The 15,553-nt window shown below is 54.5% G+C and overlaps 2 protein-coding genes across 8 annotated transcripts in view; one reads left to right on the top strand and one right to left on the bottom strand.

Moving 5' to 3' along the window:
• The first annotated feature begins 4,090 nt into the window (after positions 1 to 4,090).
• LOC125236713 lies at positions 4,091 to 13,269 on the top strand. Of its 2 annotated transcripts, none has more exons than XM_048143637.1 (2): positions 4,091 to 8,349; positions 12,020 to 13,269. In XM_048143637.1, exons 1-2 carry the CDS (start codon positions 8,331 to 8,333, stop codon positions 12,436 to 12,438), a joined length of 438 nt encoding a protein of 145 aa, XP_047999594.1. In that variant the 5' UTR covers positions 4,091 to 8,330; the 3' UTR covers positions 12,439 to 13,269. The 2 variants fall into 2 exon arrangements, with proteins under 2 accessions (XP_047999594.1, XP_047999591.1); XM_048143634.1 differs by lacking the exon at positions 4,091 to 8,349 and adding an exon at positions 8,414 to 11,341.
• The window catches only part of LOC125236644 (lipid storage droplets surface-binding protein 1), a 34,811-nt gene continuing 31,945 nt past the window's right edge, over positions 12,688 to 15,553 (bottom strand). For 5 of the 6 annotated variants that reach the window (XM_048143554.1, XM_048143525.1, XM_048143541.1 and 2 more), the window contains 2 exons: positions 13,907 to 14,005; positions 12,688 to 13,460 (listed from right to left, as the gene is read on the bottom strand). In XM_048143554.1, coding sequence (XP_047999511.1) covers positions 13,353 to 13,460; positions 13,907 to 14,005 — 207 coding nt within the window. In that variant the 3' untranslated portion in view covers positions 12,688 to 13,352. The remainder of the gene's footprint in view (positions 13,461 to 13,906; positions 14,006 to 15,553) is intronic. The other variant, XR_007178226.1, reaches the window with a different exon arrangement.

The following is a 15,553-nucleotide window of genomic DNA, read 5'->3' as shown; positions in this document are numbered from 1 at the left end:
GAAAAAGTCGTCAGTTCGCACTTCGGCAAACATGCCGGACGCACTACAATGCTTCGGCAGCCGCAAGAGCATCCTCAGAATATTGTTATACTGCACTCTCAGTGCGTTATATGCCCTCTGGGTAAACGCTACCCACAGGCTGCAAGTGTAGAACGTTTGACAGTAGGCTTTAAAAAGCGTCAACTTGACCTGTTCATTACACTTTGCAAACCTGCGGGCAAGCATATTGCCACGCACTGCCATCGCCCTTCTCTCCCTCTCCAGATCCAAGTCATCCTTAAGGTCCTCCGTAATGACATGTCCCAGGTATTTAAACCTCTCAACTCTTTTTAAGGGCACGCCGCACAACATGATCGTAGGTATTGTTGTAGGGTTGTACTTACTAGCTTTAAAGAGAACGAACTCGCTCTTGCTAGTGTTATACCTAAGACCATGTTCCACAGCATACCCCTCACACACACAAATGAGTTGCCTTAACGAGTCACTTGACGGACCCAGCAACACCATGTCGTCAGCGTAACTGATGTTGTTAAAACATGTTTTATCTATATGACATCCGACATGTGTGTTGCTGAGCCCCTCAATTAACCCATTTACATAGAGGTTGAACAGCACGGGAGATGTTAGTCCGCCTTGACGAACCCCACATTTTAGAGCATAGTCATCCGAGTCCTCACCTGCCCATCTCACACAGTTGACCTGGCTGCTGTACCAGTACTTTAACAGTTCGACGCACTCTCCCGGTATATCGGTTTTCGCTAACTTGTCCCACAGTACGTCGTACACAACCAGGTCAAACGCTTTTGAGAGGTCCAAAAAACATGCATATATAGGTGTGTTCCTATCTTTATAGTACTTGACAGCCTTCTTAAAACACAATATCGCAGTTTCTGTGGACAATCCTGGCCTAAAGCCGAATTGTGCATCGTGCAGCTTAATGTATTTACAGAGTTGCTCATTAAGAAGACTATCAAGCACCTTAGCAAGTACAGTTGCCAGCGAGATGGGCCGATAATTTCCCAGGTCTGACAGATCCCCCGTTCTGTTCTTTACCAACGGCACTACCACCGTTCTAGTGAGGTTACTAGGGAGATATGCATGTCTTAGGCACATCGTATAAAACATCGCTAGCACTCTCGGAAGGTGTACTCCTGCATACTTGAGATGCTCTATGCTGAGCCCGTCATGACCTGGTGATTTACCCCTCTGCATATTTTTAATCACTGTGTGAACCTGCTTAGCTGTAAAACTAAGGGTACTCTCAGCCATGACTGCCTCAGCATTTCGCACCTCTTTTGCAGGTCTCTGCAAAAGTGGCTGTACAGAAAAAGCACGCCTGAAACTATTCGCGATATCTTTCTTGTCGCTAACTCCCCCTATACTCACAGGAACACTAGGTCTCACATTATGCTGGTTTGTGCTCTTCCAAAAGGCTTTAAAGTCATTTGTTGCCCGTTTGGTGGCCAAAATGTCTGCTTTAATTTGTTCCTGCTTATCTTGGCACCATTTTAACTTTGACTTGAAAGCCCTCCTGGAATCACGCATACCCTCATATATTGAGCCCTGCCTAGGTTTATTAGCCGACACCCAGGCCAGAAATTTGTCTCTTGCTAGTCTATGCGCGCTTGCGACGTGCTTGTTCCATCCCACAACGACCTTCCGTTTACTGTGCCCTCTCCTGCTAGACTTTCCCGCCGCCTCCGTCAGAGTGTCAATTATATCGTCATACATCTTATCTAAAATTACCGAATGATTGCGGTCCATACATAGTTTGTCAGCACACGGCGTTAGCTCGGCTGGAAAGTCCAGCATTTTCAACCTGTCATTACAGAGTGCTTGGTACAATTCTATTTGGGAGGGTTGCCTTTCGCCCCATCTTACCCCCTCATTACGTAACCTGCCACTACTACACTTAATCTGTATCTTGTTTAGTTTACATTCAATTATGAGCGGCAGGTGGTCGGACCAATATGCGTCATATTTTACCCTTACGTTGCAAACCGTTTGCCGCGCTGCCTCCGTGACAACACAGTGATCCAACCACCTGTTACATCCATGAGCCTCACTGGTAAATGTAAATGTCCCAGAGTCGGAGCCTAGCATTTCTAAGTCCACGCATCTCCACACCTGTGTTTCACAGAACTGCAGCAACTCATTATAAAACAACTCATTTGGGTGTGCATTAAAGTCTCCCAGTACGTATATCGCCTCAACGTCCGTGTTGTCCTCACTGATTGCACTGATTTCCCCTAAGCATTCTGTGAACAGCGGCACATTTTCAGGAGCATTTACCGGCATGTATACACTAAACACCAAGAAAGAGGACTCCCGCACTTTCACTTTTATTGCCACTAACCGTACATTTTCGCACTCCACTACTGTGACTTCCGAGAACGCAGACTTCCTCCATAGCAATGCGACGCCCCCGTGCGGCCGCCCCGTGAGTAAACCGGCCCCTGTGTCGACCGCAGATGATCCCGTGTATGCGAAGTCCTCATGTATTGTCCCGAGCAGCGGCAAGTCGTGCGGCAGCAGCCAAGTCTCTTGCAATGCAATAATGTCCCCTTCCTTGCACAGTTCCCTAACTCCATCTAACGATCTCTTCAAACATTTACAATTAAAACTTACTAAATTACTCATTTCTGCCATTGACATTATTGTTCGCACTGTATATTATTTCCATTCTCACCACTTGCCTTGAGCGCTTCCTCTTGCCGATCCCTCTGAGAGACGAACCGTCTGAAGTACACTCCCTCCGGCCACAGTGCATCATCCATAAACATATTTAATTTATCCGATGCAACAAACAATTTATAAGAATGATAGGCCCTCTGTTTTCTCATTTTTATTTTTACCAGGGAGACATTTTCACCGGTTTTTTGCAGTAAATAGTCCCGTATGTCATTCTCCGACACATCTTTATGCACATTATAGATAAACAATGGCACTTTGACCTCCGCGGCCTTAAATTTAGTGTTAGAGCTCAGCTCGGCTTTGCCTTTATTTCCGATATACTTATACTTTTGTTTTCTATAACGTACAGCCTTCCATTCATCATCCTCAGTCGGTTGTTTCCAAGTATTCCCATTTTGTACCACTCTTGCAAAAGATAGTTTCGTTTCGGCCTTGTCACTGGCTAATGTGTTTACCTCTTGTATTGGCTTGCTAACAACATTGCTCTCCCGTTGCATCAAAGGACTTTCAACGTTATTTCCGCTAGTGACGGTCGCCTGCAATCGCTCCATGCAACCTTGTTGTGACGTATGCTCAGCTGTAGTGCCCGGTATCACTGCGTCATGTCTAGTAGACTCGTGCGAGGGAGACAATGACACGTGCTCGTTACCCGCGTGCGAATGTGACGGCGAATCGTCGCGCGGCCAGATTATCTGCGCGGGCGCCTCGTCTTGCGATTTCAAGGTCAACGACTCCCCGCGGTCATTGCCCTGTCGCGCGTCCAGTGACCCGCCGCACGCTGATAAGAAGCCCATCGGTCCGCTATTTATAACGCACGCACCTCTTCTTTTATTTACGTTCACCTGCGCGTTCATAAAAGATGCAAATTTATCCTGGTGCCATTTGTTTTCTAGTTCTTCCACTTGCGTAATTGTCACATATGTATTTTTGATGTCCTGTACCTCTTGTTTTAACCTCACTACGTCCTTTAATAGTGAAGATGCATCCAAAAAATCAAATGTCACTGCTGGTAGCTTATTTAAGTCTCTGGCTACAAAAGTTGGCAGCAGCTCATGGTCCACTTCATTAAACACCAAAATAATATCCTCTAGTTCCCTGCGCGTTTTCCCCTCCAGTCGTCTAGCAACATTTTTTCTCGTTTTGTCCCTCATGGAGTCAAAAAGCATTTTTTTCGCTTCACTTATTTCCTTTTCGTTAAAAGCAGATAAACATATCCTCAACATACTTTCATTGTCCATCAAACCCGATTTGTTTTGAACGTATGCTAATAGTTCACATATTACAATATTACAATTCGCGCACTTAACCGTCTGGGACGGCGACATTTTTAAACGCACTTGGAGTGTACCTCGCACGCACGCCCGTACTTAACCGCAGTCGCGCGCTCAGCGTGGGGTGCGGGAGCGGGCTGCTGGAGTGGATGATCGAGCAGGCTACAGGTGAGCCGTGTCTGTGATGTATACTAGCGGAGTGTCGCGTTCCTCGGAGCCTGCGTGCGGGGCGCGGGGTGCGAGCGGGTGCTCAGCGTGGGGTGCGGGAGCGGGCTGCTGGAGTGGATGATCGAGCAGGCTACAGGTGAGCCGTGTCTGTGATGTATACTAGCGGAGTGTCGCGTTCCTCGGAGCCTGCGTGCGGGGCGCGGGGTGCGAGCGGGTGCTCAGCGTGGGGTGCGGGAGCGGGCTGCTGGAGTGGATGATCGAGCAGGCTACAGGTGAGCCGTGTCTGTGATGTATACTAGCGGAGTGTCGCGTTCCTCGGAGCCTGCGTGCGGGGCGCGGGGTGCGAGCGGGTGCTCAGCGTGGGGTGCGGGAGCGGGCTGCTGGAGTGGATGATCGAGCAGGCTACAGGTGAGCCGTGTCTGTGATGTATACTAGCGGAGTGTCGCGTTCCTCGGAGCCTGCGTGCGGGGCGCGGGGTGCGAGCGGGTGCTCAGCGTGGGGTGCGGGAGCGGGCTGCTGGAGTGGATGATCGAGCAGGCTACAGGTGAGCCGTGTCTGTGATGTATACTAGCGGAGTGTCGCGTTCCTCGGAGCCTGCGTGCGGGGCGCGGGGTGCGAGCGGGTGCTCAGCGTGGGGTGCGGGAGCGGGCTGCTGGAGTGGATGATCGAGCAGGCTACAGGTGAGCCGTGTCTGTGATGTATACTAGCGGAGTGTCGCGTTCCTCGGAGCCTGCGTGCGGGGCGCGGGGTGCGAGCGGGTGCTCAGCGTGGGGTGCGGGAGCGGGCTGCTGGAGTGGATGATCGAGCAGGCTACAGGTGAGCCGTGTCTGTGATGTATACTAGCGGAGTGTCGCGTTCCTCGGAGCTTGCGTGCGGGGCGCGGGGTGCGAGCGGGTGCTCAGCGTGGGGTGCGGGAGCGGGCTGCTGGAGTGGATGATCGAGCAGGCTACAGGTGAGCCGTGTCTGTGATGTATACTAGCGGAGTGTCGCGTTCCTCGGAGCCTGCGTGCGGGGCGCGGGGTGCGAGCGGGTGCTCAGCGTGGGGTGCGGGAGCGGGCTGCTGGAGTGGATGATCGAGCAGGCTACAGGTGAGCCGTGTCTGTGATGTATACTAGCGGAGTGTCGCGTTCCTCGGAGCCTGCGTGCGGGGCGCGGGGTGCGAGCGGGTGCTCAGCGTGGGGTGCGGGAGCGGGCTGCTGGAGTGGATGATCGAGCAGGCTACAGGTGAGCCGTGTCTGTGATGTATACTAGCGGAGTGTCGCGTTCCTCGGAGCCTGCGTGCGGGGCGCGGGGTGCGAGCGGGTGCTCAGCGTGGGGTGCGGGAGCGGGCTGCTGGAGTGGATGATCGAGCAGGCTACAGGTGAGCCGTGTCTGTGATGTATACTAGCGGAGTGTCACGTTCCTCGGAGCGTGCGTGCGGGGCGCGGGGTGCGAGCGGGTGCTCAGCGTGGGGTGCGGGAGCGGGCTGCTGGAGTGGATGATCGAGCAGGCTACAGGTGAGCCGTGTCTGTGATGTATACTAGCGGAGTGTCGCGTTCCTCGGAGCCTGCGTGCGGGGCGCGGGGTGCGAGCGGGTGCTCAGCGTGGGGTGCGGGAGCGGGCTGCTGGAGTGGATGATCGAGCAGGCTACAGGTGAGCCGTGTCTGTGATGTATACTAGCGGAGTGTCGCGTTCCTCGGAGCCTGCGTGCGGGGCGCGGGGTGCGAGCGGGTGCTCAGCGTGGGGTGCGGGAGCGGGCTGCTGGAGTGGATGATCGAGCAGGCTACAGGTGAGCCGTGTCTGTGATGTATACTAGCGGAGTGTCGCGTTCCTCGGAGCCTGCGTGCGGGGCGCGGGGTGCGAGCGGGTGCTCAGCGTGGGGTGCGGGAGCGGGCTGCTGGAGTGGATGATCGAGCAGGCTACAGGTGAGCCGTGTCTGTGATGTATACTAGCGGAGTGTCGCGTTCCTCGGAGCCTGCGTGCGGGGCGCGGGGTGCGAGCGGGTGCTCAGCGTGGGGTGCGGGAGCGGGCTGCTGGAGTGGATGATCGAGCAGGCTACAGGTGAGCCGTGTCTGTGATGTATACTAGCGGAGTGTCGCGTTCCTCGGAGCCTGCGTGCGGGGCGCGGGGTGCGAGCGGGTGCTCAGCGTGGGGTGCGGGAGCGGGCTGCTGGAGTGGATGATCGAGCAGGCTACAGGTGAGCCGTGTCTGTGATGTATACTAGCGGAGTGTCGCGTTCCTCGGAGCTTGCGTGCGGGGCGCGGGGTGCGAGCGGGTGCTCAGCGTGGGGTGCGGGAGCGGGCTGCTGGAGTGGATGATCGAGCAGGCTACAGGTGAGCCGTGTCTGTGATGTATACTAGCGGAGTGTCGCGTTCCTCGGAGCCTGCGTGCGGGGCGCGGGGTGCGAGCGGGTGCTCAGCGTGGGGTGCGGGAGCGGGCTGCTGGAGTGGATGATCGAGCAGGCTACAGGTGAGCCGTGTCTGTGATGTATACTAGCGGAGTGTCGCGTTCCTCGGAGCCTGCGTGCGGGGCGCGGGGTGCGAGCGGGTGCTCAGCGTGGGGTGCGGGAGCGGGCTGCTGGAGTGGATGATCGAGCAGGCTACAGGTGAGCCGTGTCTGTGATGTATACTAGCGGAGTGTCGCGTTCCTCGGAGCCTGCGTGCGGGGCGCGGGGTGCGAGCGGGTGCTCAGCGTGGGGTGCGGGAGCGGGCTGCTGGAGTGGATGATCGAGCAGGCTACAGGTGAGCCGTGTCTGTGATGTATACTAGCGGAGTGTCGCGTTCCTCGGAGCCTGCGTGCGGGGCGCGGGGTGCGAGCGGGTGCTCAGCGTGGGGTGCGGGAGCGGGCTGCTGGAGTGGATGATCGAGCAGGCTACAGGTGAGCCGTGTCTGTGATGTATACTAGCGGAGTGTCGCGTTCCTCGGAGCCTGCGTGCGGGGCGCGGGGTGCGAGCGGGTGCTCAGCGTGGGGTGCGGGAGCGGGCTGCTGGAGTGGATGATCGAGCAGGCTACAGGTGAGCCGTGTCTGTGATGTATACTAGCGGAGTGTCGCGTTCCTCGGAGCCTGCGTGCGGGGCGCGGGGTGCGAGCGGGTGCTCAGCGTGGGGTGCGGGAGCGGGCTGCTGGAGTGGATGATCGAGCAGGCTACAGGTGAGCCGTGTCTGTGATGTATACTAGCGGAGTGTCGCGTTCCTCGGAGCCTGCGTGCGGGGCGCGGGGTGCGAGCGGGTGCTCAGCGTGGGGTGCGGGAGCGGGCTGCTGGAGTGGATGATCGAGCAGGCTACAGGTGAGCCGTGTCTGTGATGTATACTAGCGGAGTGTCGCGTTCCTCGGAGCCTGCGTGCGGGGCGCGGGGTGCGAGCGGGTGCTCAGCGTGGGGTGCGGGAGCGGGCTGCTGGAGTGGATGATCGAGCAGGCTACAGGTGAGCCGTGTCTGTGATGTATACTAGCGGAGTGTCGCGTTCCTCGGAGCCTGCGTGCGGGGCGCGGGGTGCGAGCGGGTGCTCAGCGTGGGGTGCGGGAGCGGGCTGCTGGAGTGGATGATCGAGCAGGCTACAGGTGAGCCGTGTCTGTGATGTATACTAGCGGAGTGTCGCGTTCCTCGGAGCTTGCGTGCGGGGCGCGGGGTGCGAGCGGGTGCTCAGCGTGGGGTGCGGGAGCGGGCTGCTGGAGTGGATGATCGAGCAGGCTACAGGTGAGCCGTGTCTGTGATGTATACTAGCGGAGTGTCGCGTTCCTCGGAGCGTGCGTGCGGGGCGCGGGGTGCGAGCGGGTGCTCAGCGTGGGGTGCGGGAGCGGGCTGCTGGAGTGGATGATCGAGCAGGCTACAGGTGAGCCGTGTCTGTGATGTATACTAGCGGAGTGTCGCGTTCCTCGGAGCCTGCGTGCGGGGCGCGGGGTGCGAGCGGGTGCTCAGCGTGGGGTGCGGGAGCGGGCTGCTGGAGTGGATGATCGAGCAGGCTACAGGTGAGCCGTGTCTGTGATGTATACTAGCGGAGTGTCGCGTTCCTCGGAGCCTGCGTGCGGGGCGCGGGGTGCGAGCGGGTGCTCAGCGTGGGGTGCGGGAGCGGGCTGCTGGAGTGGATGATCGAGCAGGCTACAGGTGAGCCGTGTCTGTGATGTATACTAGCGGAGTGTCGCGTTCCTCGGAGCCTGCGTGCGGGGCGCGGGGTGCGAGCGGGTGCTCAGCGTGGGGTGCGGGAGCGGGCTGCTGGAGTGGATGATCGAGCAGGCTACAGGTGAGCCGTGTCTGTGATGTATACTAGCGGAGTGTCGCGTTCCTCGGAGCTTGCGTGCGGGGCGCGGGGTGCGAGCGGGTGCTCAGCGTGGGGTGCGGGAGCGGGCTGCTGGAGTGGATGATCGAGCAGGCTACAGGTGAGCCGTGTCTGTGATGTATACTAGCGGAGTGTCGCGTTCCTCGGAGCCTGCGTGCGGGGCGCGGGGTGCGAGCGGGTGCTCAGCGTGGGGTGCGGGAGCGGGCTGCTGGAGTGGATGATCGAGCAGGCTACAGGTGAGCCGTGTCTGTGATGTATACTAGCGGAGTGTCGCGTTCCTCGGAGCCTGCGTGCGGGGCGCGGGGTGCGAGCGGGTGCTCAGCGTGGGGTGCGGGAGCGGGCTGCTGGAGTGGATGATCGAGCAGGCTACAGGTGAGCCGTGTCTGTGATGTATACTAGCGGAGTGTCGCGTTCCTCGGAGCCTGCGTGCGGGGCGCGGGGTGCGAGCGGGTGCTCAGCGTGGGGTGCGGGAGCGGGCTGCTGGAGTGGATGATCGAGCAGGCTACAGGTGAGCCGTGTCTGTGATGTATACTAGCGGAGTGTCGCGTTCCTCGGAGCCTGCGTGCGGGGCGCGGGGTGCGAGCGGGTGCTCAGCGTGGGGTGCGGGAGCGGGCTGCTGGAGTGGATGATCGAGCAGGCTACAGGTGAGCCGTGTCTGTGATGTATACTAGCGGAGTGTCGCGTTCCTCGGAGCCTGCGTGCGGGGCGCGGGGTGCGAGCGGGTGCTCAGCGTGGGGTGCGGGAGCGGGCTGCTGGAGTGGATGATCGAGCAGGCTACAGGTGAGCCGTGTCTGTGATGTATACTAGCGGAGTGTCGCGTTCCTCGGAGCCTGCGTGCGGGGCGCGGGGTGCGAGCGGGTGCTCAGCGTGGGGTGCGGGAGCGGGCTGCTGGAGTGGATGATCGAGCAGGCTACAGGTGAGCCGTGTCTGTGATGTATACTAGCGGAGTGTCGCGTTCCTCGGAGCCTGCGTGCGGGGCGCGGGGTGCGAGCGGGTGCTCAGCGTGGGGTGCGGGAGCGGGCTGCTGGAGTGGATGATCGAGCAGGCTACAGGTGAGCCGTGTCTGTGATGTATACTAGCGGAGTGTCGCGTTCCTCGGAGCCTGCGTGCGGGGCGCGGGGTGCGAGCGGGTGCTCAGCGTGGGGTGCGGGAGCGGGCTGCTGGAGTGGATGATCGAGCAGGCTACAGGTGAGCCGTGTCTGTGATGTATACTAGCGGAGTGTCGCGTTCCTCGGAGCCTGCGTGCGGGGCGCGGGGTGCGAGCGGGTGCTCAGCGTGGGGTGCGGGAGCGGGCTGCTGGAGTGGATGATCGAGCAGGCTACAGGTGAGCCGTGTCTGTGATGTATACTAGCGGAGTGTCGCGTTCCTCGGAGCCTGCGTGCGGGGCGCGGGGTGCGAGCGGGTGCTCAGCGTGGGGTGCGGGAGCGGGCTGCTGGAGTGGATGATCGAGCAGGCTACAGGTGAGCCGTGTCTGTGATGTATACTAGCGGAGTGTCGCGTTCCTCGGAGCCTGCGTGCGGGGCGCGGGGTGCGAGCGGGTGCTCAGCGTGGGGTGCGGGAGCGGGCTGCTGGAGTGGATGATCGAGCAGGCTACAGGTGAGCCGTGTCTGTGATGTATACTAGCGGAGTGTCGCGTTCCTCGGAGCCTGCGTGCGGGGCGCGGGGTGCGAGCGGGTGCTCAGCGTGGGGTGCGGGAGCGGGCTGCTGGAGTGGATGATCGAGCAGGCTACAGGTGAGCCGTGTCTGTGATGTATACTAGCGGAGTGTCGCGTTCCTCGGAGCCTGCGTGCGGGGCGCGGGGTGCGAGCGGGTGCTCAGCGTGGGGTGCGGGAGCGGGCTGCTGGAGTGGATGATCGAGCAGGCTACAGGTGAGCCGTGTCTGTGATGTATACTAGCGGAGTGTCGCGTTCCTCGGAGCCTGCGTGCGGGGCGCGGGGTGCGAGCGGGTGCTCAGCGTGGGGTGCGGGAGCGGGCTGCTGGAGTGGATGATCGAGCAGGCTACAGGTGAGCCGTGTCTGTGATGTATACTAGCGGAGTGTCGCGTTCCTCGGAGCCTGCGTGCGGGGCGCGGGGTGCGAGCGGGTGCTCAGCGTGGGGTGCGGGAGCGGGCTGCTGGAGTGGATGATCGAGCAGGCTACAGGTGAGCCGTGTCTGTGATGTATACTAGCGGAGTGTCGCGTTCCTCGGAGCCTGCGTGCGGGGCGCGGGGTGCGAGCGGGTGCTCAGCGTGGGGTGCGGGAGCGGGCTGCTGGAGTGGATGATCGAGCAGGCTACAGGTGAGCCGTGTCTGTGATGTATACTAGCGGAGTGTCGCGTTCCTCGGAGCCTGCGTGCGGGGCGCGGGGTGCGAGCGGGTGCTCAGCGTGGGGTGCGGGAGCGGGCTGCTGGAGTGGATGATCGAGCAGGCTACAGGTGAGCCGTGTCTGTGATGTATACTAGCGGAGTGTCGCGTTCCTCGGAGCCTGCGTGCGGGGCGCGGGGTGCGAGCGGGTGCTCAGCGTGGGGTGCGGGAGCGGGCTGCTGGAGTGGATGATCGAGCAGGCTACAGGTGAGCCGTGTCTGTGATGTATACTAGCGGAGTGTCGCGTTCCTCGGAGCCTGCGTGCGGGGCGCGGGGTGCGAGCGGGTGCTCAGCGTGGGGTGCGGGAGCGGGCTGCTGGAGTGGATGATCGAGCAGGCTACAGGTGAGCCGTGTCTGTGATGTATACTAGCGGAGTGTCGCGTTCCTCGGAGCCTGCGTGCGGGGCGCGGGGTGCGAGCGGGTGCTCAGCGTGGGGTGCGGGAGCGGGCTGCTGGAGTGGATGATCGAGCAGGCTACAGGTGAGCCGTGTCTGTGATGTATACTAGCGGAGTGTCGCGTTCCTCGGAGCCTGCGTGCGGGGCGCGGGGTGCGAGCGGGTGCTCAGCGTGGGGTGCGGGAGCGGGCTGCTGGAGTGGATGATCGAGCAGGCTACAGGTGAGCCGTGTCTGTGATGTATACTAGCGGAGTGTCGCGTTCCTCGGAGCTTGCGTGCGGGGCGCGGGGTGCGGGCGGGTGCTCAGCGTGGGGTGTGGGAGCGGGCTGCTTTAGCGGATGATCCAGCAGGCTACAGGTAGGCAGCATGTACTTGTCTTTAGCAAAAAACATGTCTCTTATTTATATTTTTGTGTTGCTGCGATTTACGATTTAAACAATGTTACACTTACAAATAACGCCTTTTAAAACTGTATGAGCAATATTTTCATATACTCGAGCTAAACTGGCGCAGCCTTGTACCTAGTTATTTTGCTTGTAATTGAAATTGATTATATGTACAGTTTATTATTAAAGAATTAAAAGGTTTAAATAAATAAATATGTATAGTTTAGTATAAGACAAATTCTACATTCTTTGAAAGACAGCTGACGTAGATGGCGCTGCCCGTTTTAATATCGATCTCAAAAGTTAAGGCACGATACAATCCAGACGCCACGAAATTTATTGCACTGTACGAAGCCATCTGTGTCAGCGATAATAAGTAAGAATTAAGATACAATTTCAGGACTTTATTTTTATTACAAATATTACAATACATACAACATATATGAACCTACTTTCCTTTTACTTGTTTGCTGTCAATGTTATCATCATATCATTAATCCACTCTCCCCTTAGGTCTCCCGACGGCGGGCCTCGAGGTAGACGGAGCTTGGTGGCGCTGCAAGTACGCGCCGCCCACCTTCATCCCCCTCCTGCTCACTCCCCCCACGCCGGACGAGGACACCGCACGGCTGCTGCGCGCGCCGGGCACGGCGCTGCTCTTCTGCTACTTCAACAACCGGCCCGCCTTCGAGGAGTACTTGCAGCAGTACACCGGGCGCGTGCTGGTGATCATCGGGCCCGGCGAGGGCGCGGGCGTGCACGCGGAGCCCCGGCCGCTCGCCGGAGCCGGCGCGGCGCGGGGCCGGGCTGGGCGCTGCTCGAGGCGAGGGAGGTCAGGACCAGTTTTGATTTTATTGCGGTTTATCGCAGATGCTGATAATACTTCTACTTTAGATAACACGATAGAGCATAAACAAAATATAAATATGTAAATAAGTAAAAAATATCTACACCCTCTACACACAGACATTAGAAAATAAATAGTTAATGGGAACAATGGGTGTAATTCCTGTCCGAAATTGCAAAAAGCGTCCAAAAAGTTGGAAAAGTTTCCGGAAAATCCTGGAATATTTACGAAAATTAAGGAAAATATCCATTTTGAAACAGAAACGGAAAGTTTTGGGAAGCTTTTTAACATTTTGTCGGCCAATAAATGAGTGGAAGGAATGAAACGCTGTATCTAAAGAAAACATTATATTATCTATTTTTAATTTCTTACATTGTATTATTCTAAATTATGATCAACATAAAATAATACAAATAAGTTTACAATAATAACATTATAAATACAATTGTTACAATAAAGTTCACCACGAGAGAACTCGATATCTAACAACGAATAAATTCAATATTAGTTAATAATTTTTAAATAAAAGAAAATGCTCATAAGAATAACTTTACCGTCATAAAATAAAATTATTATATTTAAAATTTGAGTATTCCAGTAACCACCTCTAGTTGGTCCCCCTTTTTAATTTCAAAATAAGTAAGTACTGGTAAGATAATACCATACTATTTGTAGGCCTCGCGAGAGTATGAGTCATTCCAATCTGCCTTACTTTTTATTCTCACATTGATTTAAATATCTAATAGGGACCAAGCAGCAACGCAAATGATAACCACTCACAGAGGACGACGAAAATCGACATGATGTATTTTGCCCTAACGCTTGCACATTGAGACTAAGGAATATACTGACAAAATGTCGATTTCCGCAAACTGTCTTTAGATCGCCTGTTCCATCTCTCATATACATATATAAACAGTAATGCAGTGGGCGCTGGTAGACCTTGCTGCAGTCAATGTGGTCTAAAAACGTCCAACGAAAGATGGTAAAAGGCAAGTGCTAGTTGACTCCGTTGATGGCGGCGAGGTCCTCGCGCTGGTCGAGCGAGGAGCGCGGCGCGATCTTCTCGCGCTCCTCGTTGCCCGCCAGGAAGATGGCCAGGTGCTCCTGGAACCAACACGACATGTAACGACACGTTTCAAATCCTGCACAGTCCAAACTAATAACTTGATTAAAACTTTTTAAATTAAAGGGAAAATTTAATTACTTGCTACGTAGTAGAGTTATACTTTAGTTAGAATTAGTAGTATCAATTGTAATTCCAATTCATTTTAAATCTTTTCTAAATGTGTACATATACATGTGATGTAAAAGTGCCCCTGTGGCCTATTTGCTGAATAAATTATTTTGATTTTGATTTATTTACACTTCCGGCAGAACTCGAACCTGCTACCTTTTGCAAACGGTCCAATCGCTCTGAACAACTGACTGAACTGAGCCACGAATACCATTCGGTAGGTATTCGCGTGTGATTTTTTTCCATTAAGTATTTAGGGAAATTGTCACTTATCTGGTAAACCTGCCTAAAAATACTAGCCAAGTGGAGAGCTTACCAGGTAGACCTTAGAGCTGGCCTGCAGCTGCTGCAGAAGCTGCTCCAGCCTGCTCCGCCAGCCGCGCACCTCGGCCAGCGCGGAGTCCACCGGCAGCGTCTGCGGGACATTCACTCATTTAATATAAGAGTACGCAGGCGGGGCAGGGAGGAGCAGGGCTATCACTTGATTGGGGCGACAGTATATCGCCACAACATAAGTCACAAGTCTTTTGTAATTGAATTAATGACATAAGGACGGGATATCGCGCCAACCATGCGCTAGCCCTGCTGGATATCTATTAGTCTTAGAGAGTTGAATAAGTTTAATGTTCCTGACTTACATCTAAAACTAGTATAACCTATGTCTCTTTAATATGCAGCAACGAAAATATGGAATGATCTACCACCACCACTAAGAAATCCTATGCCGTTGCTGCAATTTAAGAAGTTGGTTAGAGCACATTTACTTAAATTACAGAAAGGAAATCTCCCTTAAAGAACTAAGTAAGTAATACATACCTATACATTTATATATACCTATACGCAATTTATATATGTAGCAACTTTACATGCACTTTGTACTTTACACACACATACATAATATATCTATATTTATACACACACACACACACACACACAACACACACACGCGCGCGCGCGCGCGTGCACACACACACACACACACGCACGCACGCACGCACGCACGCACGCACGCACGCACGCACGCACGCACGCACGCCCGCACGCATGCACGCACGTACGCACACACACGCACAATAGACGGGGAAGATACGGGGTTCTGTCCTATGCATCCCGAAACTGAACGACCGACCCGTAGGAAAAGGGGCCCATCTGAAAACCAGCGCTGGATATATGTACCTATATATCTGGCAACAAGCTGAGACGGGTACCCATTGCCTAAGCCTACCAAATGTTTATCTGTAAACATAGTTTAAGATGTAGTTGATGTTAATTTTAGGTTTTTTTTTTTATTATTCTTATTTCTACTGCTACATTGTTTAAGTTTTTTTATCCATTTTGTTTCTAATTTTTTCTCATGTATTTGTTTTTTTTTTTTATAATAAGGATTATGCGAGTTTTGGAGTATATCAAGCCAACACCTGTTAATTGTAAGGTTATTTCTAGAAAATTACGTTTCAGTCAATGAGCCAACTTTAACAAAATAAGGATTAAGTAAGTAACTTGTATTTATACTTAATAAATACAAGTTAATACATCGTAAAATGCATACCAAAGGTTAAAATGAAGCCAAGGTATTTTTAACATTTTAGCTATAATTTTTCCCTAGACTAGGTGCTTTTGTTTTTTTTTTACCAAAGGAAAATTTTACCATTTTGATAGGTATTCGTAAAATAAAGACTTGGTGAGTAACTATCGCGGTAACCGAAGACAATATTCATTATCATCATCATAAACTTAAGAGTTAATCTCTTGTCGGTGGAGTATTTTCCAGCTTTTTCTATCCTGTGCCAGCTCTTTGACACTTTGATACGACACGGCCCCTACTAAGACAATAAGACAATATTAAAGACTTGTTATTTAAGACTTGGTTTATTACATACCCTTATTACATTGCACATTGCTAGTCTATGATATCTACACGACTACAAATTGATCTACTACAACTAAAACTAGAAAATAATGA

Source organism: Leguminivora glycinivorella, chromosome 2 (genome assembly GCF_023078275.1).
Source record: "Leguminivora glycinivorella isolate SPB_JAAS2020 chromosome 2, LegGlyc_1.1, whole genome shotgun sequence".
NCBI classification, from domain to species: Eukaryota; Metazoa; Arthropoda; class Insecta; order Lepidoptera; family Tortricidae; genus Leguminivora; species Leguminivora glycinivorella.
This window is presented reverse-complemented; position numbering and strand designations above follow the sequence as displayed.